Below are 10,655 nucleotides of genomic sequence, written 5' to 3' on the forward strand. Positions count from 1 at the left end.
GCAGACCTGCACAATTAATATGCCTCAAAGAGGCAGAAACCAACTACCCTAAAGCCCATGGGGCCAACGCCCACCAGATTGCCCAAAAATGAGCTGAATGACATGACATGTGCCAACAATCCGCAAACCTGCACACTTAACATGCCAGCCAGCTGCACACAGCAACGCCTCCCATATGTACCCTAAAACAGACTGGAAATTATGAGCAACAGGCTGAAATGCAGTCAATGAGAGCACCTATCAAATGCATCAAATGTCTGCCTCAGACCAACAGAGCTCACAACCAGAAACATGCTGGCCACTAGCAGCAATGTGTAATAATCCTTGGATGGTAAAATTTAGTGCTCTCTCTGGGAGGAGGATGCCGAATGTGAAGAATAGACACCTCTCTCTGGATAGTAAAATTCAGTGCTCTCTCTGGGAGGAGGATGCCGAATGTGAAGAATAGACACCTCTCTCTCTCTCTCTCTCTCTCTCTCTCTCTCTCTCTCTCTCTCTCTCTCAAAAAAAAATAATAATAATAATTACAGAAAACCTCAAACTAAGATAACTTCACATGACTATGGCAGCTCCTCACTGATGTGAGGCCCATTCTCACTTTCCTTTATACATGTCACTCTTTGGGAGTAGCAGGATGCAGAGTGAAGAATTGACACCTCTCTTTTTTTTTTCCGTAAATACACCTCTCTCTCTCTCTCTCTCTCTCTCTCTCTCTCTCAAATAACAGAAAACCTCAAACTAAGGTAACTTCATATGACTACCTACCTCTTCACTGATGTGAGGCCCATCCTCACTTTCCTTTATACATGTCATATATCCTCATTTACATGTTTTTCTATGTCAGATAGCACGAAGACTTCTAATTACCAGTGAGAAACAATGCTCAATATCAACTGGCAAGCTTAATCTAAGGGTTCTATTAACACTAAAGGAAAAGAGTTAATATGCAAAGATATCCAGAGCCAAAAGATACTAGATGTATTCAAACTTGACGAGGCAAAATTGTAATGTAAAATTATTGATTAAATTTGGCCAGAGAGCTCTCCAAAAGGGGACAAACAAACTAAAGAGAGAATTGAGTGTATTGCTGTGAACCAAAAGGAATGCAACTAATCAAATATGTTTACAACATAGGCAAAGTTGTCCCAAACATAGAAACTGTAATTTTGTGAAATCTTTGATGTCAAGTGATGAATTTCCATACCCAAGATCTACAAGTTCCTGTAGAGAATGAAAATCTTAGGTGTCAACAAGATTCTTTTCAAATAGAAGCCATTGGTAAGGTGTTCATCTAAATGAAGGTCAAATTTTCCAATGCCTCTGGCTTGCATACACCTGAGGACTGTTTTAAGCCATGGCAGGGACTTGGGTAAAAACAGCAGTACAATCCCTGAAGAGAAGGGTACAATGGTTCTGAAGAGGAGGGTACAATAGTTGATCAAATGCTTACGTCTGCCCCTATCTACTCAAGGCAGTTGTAGTCTTTCTGAGAATCTCCACAATGTTTGCAAGGCGAATTCTCCTAGCGATGCAAATAATCTATCAACTGTTTCCACTCCCACTTCATGTACAGATTCTTAAAACTGTTCTCCATCTCTAAAGTATTACTTTCTATTTTTTGAATCCGTTTTCTCCCTCTCCCGCTTCATATACAAGCGTTCCAACTGTCGTTTAGCCTCACATTGTGGAAAGTTGCTTAGATCATAGTAGTGAGGTGCAATGTCTATTAGCCTGTTGCAAAAGCACAAGTCATTAATAAGACAGTTTAAGACAGTATACTTGCACTTGACAAATAGTAGCCTTCAAAAAGAGACTATTCGTACCATTCACCCCTGACATCAGTTACAATTCGTATAAAATTCCTGGTTGTCAACACAAATTCATTGTAAATCACCCACTCAGGTTTGTGATCCAAGCATGCAGAAGGATGTAAATGAACCATCTGCAAAATAACAAAAATAATAAAACTCCAAAAGAATGTTAGGAAAAGCCAAAGCATCCAAAACAACAGAACTCTAGATCAGAATGACACAAAGTACCTGATTGTCTTTGACTGTCAAATAGTGCCCTGTTTTCTCTAGGTGGGCTACTTGCATAAAGTATCCAGCAAGCATAGCCTTGCGAATGTTCAAATAGTAATCACGACTGTTGAAGTCTGTACTGCACATTTTCAGGTTGTATCTGCTCATGATACGCACAAGCTGAACCCTCACATTATCAGCTGACTTCAAAGCCCTGACATTGATGAAGTGATCATAACACCACTGAGGATCTTCATCTGTAACAGAAAATTTGCAGAAAACCATTAGATTCAGATGAAAAACGAAGCAAATACCGAATTGCAGAAAGATGATTGAGCAAAAACTTACTGCTTTGCTTGTATGCATGATAAACATTCAACAGCGTCAGGTGATCCCCATCGATGTGTGCAAACCGAGCTTTTGCTTCATCTGCAGCTTTCTGTGCTTCCTTTGGGCGAAGAAAGCAGTTGGGGACTAGTGAAAGAGAGAATTGTTATCACAGATGAGGCCCAACGAGGTCAGCAGACGCAGAGGCGATAGCACACCCGAACATTAATAACTGAATCAAGGTGGTTAGCTACGTTAGGTAAAGAAAGCACATATACAGTTGGTAGCCGCCATAAGGTGCGTTCGTATTATAGGATATATGTACATCTATATACACATATGAGCAATAAATCTATGATAATTTCTCAGAAACTAGCCTATACCACCAATTAGTTCATAGAAGGGTGATTCAGCTCATAATCACTTCAGACATAGTTCAGTAGTTGTCTCCTGGTCAAATTTCTACTAATCATAAGGTGAAGGTTCAATCATGATCTCAATCAGACAGCACTACAGGGTACGCATATCAGTGAGGCTATAACAAGCCATGAGTGCATGTATTCTCGTATATTTCTTGTGCCACATTTTTGAAATATCTTGTGCATAGAGAAATGGCTTTTTCATGTCATGATTATTCTCAGCCCAACAAGAATTACTCTGAAGTCTAATAAACAGATAGAAAAACACAGCTGACACAAGGGGACTCAGTCTACAGAGATGGAACAAACCTGAAAGCATAGCAGTGATCGAGAGAATTTCATTCGAGCAGTTGAAATCCGGACTCACAACCAGCATCTTCGACATTTGAGGATCCAAGGGAAACTCACTCATAAGTTCCCCCAGCTTTGTTAAGTTCCCATCATCATCCAAGGCACCAAGGTAATTCAACAACTCAAGAGCTCGCATTAATGTCTCTGGAGCAGGAGGATCCATAAAATCAAAGTGGACTAAATCGTCAATCCCCAATTTCTTCAGTGTCAGAACTACATTAGATAAGTTGGACCTCAATATTTCAGGGTAAGTTTGAGGCTGTAAGTCATTCTGAAAGCTTTTCTCGGTATAAAGTCTGAAGCATTTTCCAGGTTGAGTCCTGCCAGCTCTTCCAGCTCTTTGATGAGCACTGGCTTTAGATATGGGAGACACCAACAGAGACTCTACTCGGATCCGAGGATTGTACACTTTCTGTTTAGCAAATCCAGGATCAATGACATACACAATACCATCAATTGTTAGCGAAGTCTCTGCAATGTTTGTAGACACCACAATCTTGCGCCCTGGGGGTCCTCCTTCCTTAAGTGGAGGAGGAGCAGCTTCAAAAATCTTCTGCTGCATTGCTGGAGGTAGTGTGGAGTATAGCGGAACAACTTTCACAGGACCAACCTGATCGCCCAAATTCTGAATCTCCTTAGTTATCTTTCGACAAGCATCCTCTATTTCTTCTTCACCAGTCAAGAAGAGTAATATATCACCAGCAGCCTCACATATGTGTATCTGGATGACTGTTCGGATTGCAGCCTCAAGGTAATCTTTCTCAGGCTCCTGAGTATAGAAAATTTCCACAGGGTGTAACCTTCCCGGAACTTTCATCAGAGGAGCACCACTGAAGTATGACTGGAATTTCTCAGCTTCAAGAGTTGCACTCATCACAACAAGTTTTAAATCGGATCTGTTGCGAAGCACTTCCTTCAAAAGCCCAAAAAGAACATCCGTTGCTAATGTTCTTTCATGAGCCTCATCAAGAATTATTACACGATAGCGCTCCAGTAAGGGGTCTGTCATTGCTTCCCTTAAGAGCATCCCATCAGTCAAATACCTGAAAAAAATAGTAATTGAAATAATGACGTTAATCGTGCCAGCTCACAGCTCAGGAGGACAAACAGAGCATTTAGCTTGGGAACAACTAATCCAAACAGGAACATTACTTTAGGACAGTCTTGGAGCTGCTGCAGTCTTCAAAACGGATGCTGTAACCAACTTCTTCTCCAATTGTTACATCCATTTCCTCTGCAACCCGACGAGAAACAGACATGGCAGCTACCCTTCGGGGTTGAGTGCAGGCTATCTGCTTTCTGTTCGAAGTATAACCAGCCTCCACCACAAATTGAGGAATCTGTGTCATCACCATCACAACTTAAAACTTTCAAGCATCTCATAAAAGAATGAGGACAATCGATTGAACAACTCTACATATGGTAGAAAATTTGGTGATTGAGCTACAATGTCAGCTTAAACCATCTCACGCTAAATGTAATGCAGGGTGTTCTGACAAAACATAGTATTAGTATTAGTAGGCCATTCATCGATTGTGACAGTATGTGATTCATGAACAGAACCTACACCAGAATTCTTCAAATTTCACTGCAGGAGTCAATAAGGTGTAAACTTTAAGGTTGCGCTACTGAGTGTTAAACCTGGTGGACAAATTTTGTTTCCATACATTTTCCATGTGCATATACATACAGGTGCAGAAGCAAGACAAAAGTATGATTATTGCTTTCAGTTGAAGCATACATGAGCTTAAATTCTTCCCAAATTATTCCATACATTCAAAAGCCAGATATAAGTAATAGATTAGCAGGTTCCACAGCTTAGGCATTCAAAATGCATGCATCTTTAACAATAAATAAATCCACAAAAATTTGAAAGATTTTGATAAGCCATTGGTTTGCTAAATACATCAATTATCATGGATCCATAATATCACAGTTTGGGCCAGTGCGCTTTTTTTAACTTTGGTGAAGTATGTTATTTGATAGTCTATATCTCTTTTCCAAACATTCACCATTGTATACTATTTTGCCCGCACATGTACGAAAAAAAAAGAAACAGGCTGCTGAAGATTGTGTATCCATTGACACCATGGTTGCCACATCTGATAGCATCCAAATCGCACCATCTGATACTAGGACATACTGATCAAACCAATAAAACTTGGACATACATCCAGCGCTATGTCCACTGCAAAATAATTTTACATGTAATTTAAAGGCCTATACTTAATGTTGGGACTTAAAACAATACACTTCAAAAGTTCAGAGTCTACGTACTAAAGTTTACGTGTAGGGAGCTTGAGGATAGAAGAGGATGGAGAACTTGAAAGCTTGAGGGTGGAGAGGAGAGAGCTTGAGGGTGAAGCGGATAGAGCTTGAGCGTAGAGGATAGAGAGGATGGAGAGCTTGAGGGAGTAGGGGGTAGAGAGCTTGAGCAGAGAGAGCTTGGGAGTAGAAAGCTTGAAATTTGAAATTGAAGCGAGAGAGGGGAAGAGGAGAGAATATATTGTTGTTGGGGTGGGGTGGGGTGGATGTGTGCATGTGTTGCCTAAACAACATCTACAACCACCACAAAGGTAACCCCATCATACATCATCGGACGAATCGTACTGGACGACATGGATCAGTGTAATCTATCTATTCATTGGACATGGACAAGTCACATTGACACTAGTAAAATATACCTCAGTAAGTTGCTTATCTCGTGTGGAGCCCCATCAGAAGAACAAACATGGGGCATCATACCTTAGCTTTCACAGTGAAAGATGATGCACCGCAACAGTTACGCACACTGATACAGAGATGGCTTAATAGGATAGAATGTGACAGGCCCATGACAAGTAAATGCAATCAAACTTTGCAAAAATACTCCCAAATTCATATAGTTTTTACTTCCGCTGGATAAATTTCCCAGCTGCACGCTTACTTTGTAGCATCCTTCCAACTTGCATGCCTCCCAACAACTGCTCCTGCAAAGTTTCTACTCAAACAGAAACGCACATCTAAGAACTTTGAGGATTCTTCCTCGTATAAAGAACTCTAACCCGTCATGTACGCCTCTGCCAAACTTGATTTTCAGATCTAACTGTGGCTTTAAATATAAAGCTATTGTTTATATTCCTACCAAAAACTTTCCCAGCCGTGCACTTACCACGTAACTACCTTTCTCTGGCAGAGGGTCTACTCATATTGGATCAAAAGAGGCTAAAATAATTAAAAGATTCATCTGCAGCTGTAGCGCCTGTTATGTAACCCCTCTGCTGAACTTGCTTTTCAAACCTAAACATGATATGAAACTACAGCATCTGCAGGATAAATCATACTCAAGGTGGCAGATCATAAAAAGCAGTGGACAAGCCAGTAGCAGAATGCCTCAGGTCAGCGAACAATTCAACAAAAGAAGAACTCCTCTAGGGTGAGCACCTAGACATGCAAAACGACACATGGATGTGGCAATTATGTAATGTTTACACATACATACTAGACCCAAAGTCCTTTAGCATATTGTTGCAGAATGATGTTTCATAGCTGCTACAGAGCACATATGCTCAGTTTTCTACTCATATCATGAGCACAATTTCCCACGTTTTATCAAAATACAGCAATTAACAGAGTGCAGTAACAGCCTGCCACCACCTGCTTCAATCTAGGCATGGTCATGAGCTGTCTCAACTTCGCATACACAAGTCACAGTACTTTGTCCTATTACTTTGTTACAAGATTGCAGCCTACATGAAACCTGGTTTGAAAAAACTTGAAAGGAGATTGATCAGAAAGATTGCTCTCTCTCAACTAAGGAGTCAGCAAGCAATGATAGCATAAAGCAATAAAAAGATTGGCCAATTAGAAGAGTGTCATGAAGCGTCATTGAAATGCCTAAAGGCAGATGGAGGGCACGCCAGATGGTGTCTACAGCTTACAAGAAGAAGTTACTTTATTCACGTAATGGATTCATTGAGGATTTGAAGACTTAACTTGCGGATGGCTAATGTCAGGAGACTGCTGGCTTGACTAGAGGACAGCTAATGTTAGTCGACGACTAAAGCTCACAAAGAGTGATATAAACTTTCCATTTGATAAGGTGACTCCAAGACTTAACTTTGAGGATGACCAATGTCAGGAGACTGCAATTCAGCTCTATGCAGACCCTTAAGCTCCAAAAACCTACATGCTTCAAGACGACAAGAATATATCCTGTTTAACTAGCATGACTTTTACAGCGCATCCTACACAAAGCATTGCGAATAGCTAAGAACCCTTGCCGTAGATCACATGTAAACCAGAAAATGCTTGTTGCACCACAATCACAGCTAGAAAATAGGAGAGATCGACTAAGTGGGAATGAGGAAACGAAGTCCCCAGTACCTGCGTGGTTTTACCACTACCGGTTTCTCCCACGAGTATCATGGTCTGATTTTTGACCAAGATGTCAAGGAACTCCTGGCGCTGCTGCCACACGGGAAGGGTCTTTCGCTTCTCGAGGATTTCGTAATAGCGCTGCGAGTAGGGTCGGCCGTTGTAATGGTTGAGGTTGGGAATTCCATTGAGCTTGATCTTGCCCGGAATGGCGGACTCGTCAACGACATCGAACAGGCTGAGCTTCCGCTTGCGCTCGGAGCCCATGGGAGACGTCGAGGCCTGCCGGCAAGATTAAGTAAGGCTTGCGCGCGCGAAGAAGAAGAAGAAGAAGAAGAAGAAGCCACTCGAGGCGATCGAAGAAGCCGCTCCAGGCGGCTCCGAGGAGAAAACCCTAGCGGGATCAGGCCACTCGAGACAGGTAGACGGATATGGAGGAACAAAGGATTGTCTCGAAACAGAGAGACAAAGCCCTAATTCTGAAGACACGGTGCGTGATGGGTACTCTGCTGCCTCTTTCTGCTACCGCCCGTTTGGCCAAGCCACGTATTATCAAACGAGCATTTGGCCCTCCGTTTTGGGCCGGCCCACTGCACTTTTTTTTTTTGGCCCAAGCACATGAGCATTTTGCCTTCACGTGTGGTTTTCATACTATGTAACATTACATCAACTTAGAGTTTGATTAGAATGTACTAAAACTTTCCTCGTTTCTTTCAATGGAAACGTGAAATTATATTACATGAAAAGTAGAATGTACAAAACTTGGACTTACTTTGTAGGTAGTCCAACCTTGGGTATAGATAGTGGAGCATAGGCTCTAGAGAAGCCACATGCAAGGTTGATAACTATAACTATAGCTTTTTACGAAGAGTTTTTACGCTATTATTTCTTTGCAAAAGTGCAAAGCACAAAATTTCATGGTATTCAAAACTTCATCAAAAGGGGGGCTCAAAGAGTTGCTAAAACATAGCGTGTCACATCTCCATCTTGAGTCTTCTCTTCTAATGTATCATGAACTTTCTAAACTCCATCCCACATTCTTCTTCTTCTTCTATAATTGGTTTTTTGTCCTTCTTCACCTTCATTTGGGTCTTTATCTTCTTTTGGTAGCAATTGCAATCTAGCTTGATTTTATTTCCCATGTTTGCCACCTGCAATAAAAATTTAGAGAACCCATTAATAGGATAAATATGGACCTACTCAAACATTGCCTTGTTCTTACTCATCCATATCTGCTACCACATGTAAACACTTCTAATCCAATTCCAAAAAACTCGAGGAATTCCATAGATTTCCCCCAAAATAATTCCCTTCAAGTTCCCCTTTTGGGTTTAAAGGGGCTATAAAGACATGCAAAAAGTCAACAATGTTGATGTTAGCACTACAAAGTTTTAAAAAAGATGAGGGATTGTCTTAATTTCCTTTTTACATAGTAGACATCACCCATTTCCAGTTTCTATTTTTTGGGCTCTACTACCAATCCAACACTTGAATGAGCCACATTAGGCAGAATGCCTTTCGTTAAATACAATTACTTTATAACATTTGAAAGCAATAAGACCACTATTGATAGATCTAGCCAAGGTTCCATCTTTTGTTCACAACTTGACAAAGAGTTTGTTAGTTGCATGTTTGGGGATTTAAATAGGTAGAAGAGGTCTCCAACAAAAACCTCTATGGTTAAATTATTTGTGGTAATGAAAGAGAAAGAAAGCCATGAAAGTAGTGAAGGTGGAGAGAGTTTTTTTAATTAATGCATGATAATTGACCCAACCCTCTTACACCTTAAATATCATTAGGGCAACTAGTATTTTCCTATATATCCCACTCGTTACAATCCATCCCCACTCGAAGAGTTTTTGTCCCTAGAAACAAAAGAAGAATGGGGGGGGGGGGGGGGGGGGGGGGGGGGTAGGGGAGGTATACAAGAGACGATCCACCATTTCATGAAAATCAAGGCCCTAGATGAAGGAGATAGCATGTTGTCAAAAATAGGATTGTGGTAAAAAAATGGTAATAACTTTGGATGAGAAGCTCCAAATAGGATGATTGAGGTGTCAACGTAGAGTTCAAGAAGCATACTTGCAACCCTTATAGGTGGGGTGGGACTAGAAATTTTTCAAGACCAAAACTGATTGAAAACAGCTTGCTATCCAGAGAGTCTACAGTCTAAACAGGGTCAAAATGGGCTGTGACAACCTATCTACCCATAGTACCCACCTGGATCAAAGGGAATGCCATCATAAAAGTCATCACAAGTTCCATGCTCACTTAGATCGAAAGGCATCCCAACTTAATGGCTATCAAGGATGAGCAAACTATCATTAGCCATATATTCCCAACCACCTAGATCAAATGGGTAATCATTTTCATGGTGAGTTCCATAATTTCCCATGTCATAACACTACAAGATATAGGTCTTATACCAACGTTAAAAGCGACGAAAATGTAAATAAAAAAATTTGCCCCCATCATCGCAAAAAGCATCGTTATTGGTGATGCCATAGAACAATAGGTCGTTATCAGCGTCGCTATTTACGTCGGTATTAGCTACCGACGTAAATAACAACGCTTTGCGACGCCAATAATGACGCATACATGTAAATTTACGACGCTAATAGGGAAAAAAATTTATGGCAGGGCAGCTGTACAATGCTCGTGTAAATAAAGACAAAGTGTACTTAAATCATAACACTGATATATGAAATAAATACATGATCGCATAATGAAAGCAACTGGTACAATCATGGCAAGATATCACTACTACATAGAAAATGTGTACACAGATCAGGCCACCAAAAAAGAAGGGTGTGTGAGCTTCAGGGATCCAAGGGCGAGCTATACATCCTCGCCATCCGAAAGCTCGTCCCGCCGCAAAGGAGCATCAAACGGACTCTGCAAAAAAAGAAATAACTACACATCAGTCCACCATACAATAATGCATTTCTAATTAAACATGGTAACTATCGACAAGAAAGATGAGTGACTTACAGGGCCGCCGTGTCTATACAATCGATCAATCAATGCAGTGAGACCGTGCCTCTCTACATATCAAGTTTCAAGGCCAGTCGGATCGCTATTTGTAATGGAGTGCTGCAAAGGAAACAAAATACTAACTATTAGAAACATGATTGTCAGTACAAAGGATATTGCAAAAAAATAAGCAAGCAAAACAAAAGAA

General features: G+C 40.8%; 1 protein-coding gene across 1 annotated transcript; it reads right to left on the reverse strand.

The window, feature by feature from the left end:
- Nucleotides 1-1,064: 1,064 nt before the first annotated feature.
- LOC148020682 (putative pre-mRNA-splicing factor ATP-dependent RNA helicase DEAH2) lies at nucleotides 1,065-8,006 on the reverse strand. The gene is made up of 7 exons (XM_087698485.1): nucleotides 7,484-8,006; nucleotides 4,271-4,458; nucleotides 3,077-4,161; nucleotides 2,370-2,495; nucleotides 2,040-2,278; nucleotides 1,824-1,942; nucleotides 1,065-1,731 (listed from the first exon to the last, which is right to left on the reverse strand). The coding sequence occupies exons 1-7, from the start codon at nucleotides 7,739-7,741 to the stop codon at nucleotides 1,605-1,607; spliced, it is 2,142 nt and encodes a 713-aa protein (XP_087554611.1). The 5' UTR covers nucleotides 7,742-8,006; the 3' UTR covers nucleotides 1,065-1,604.
- Nucleotides 8,007-10,655: the final 2,649 nt, after the last annotated feature.

Source organism: Lygodium microphyllum, chromosome 18 (genome assembly GCF_053477565.2).
Source record: "Lygodium microphyllum isolate KBCC chromosome 18, Lygodium_microphyllum_v1.1.10, whole genome shotgun sequence".
Classification (NCBI taxonomy): Eukaryota; Viridiplantae; Streptophyta; class Polypodiopsida; order Schizaeales; family Lygodiaceae; genus Lygodium; species Lygodium microphyllum.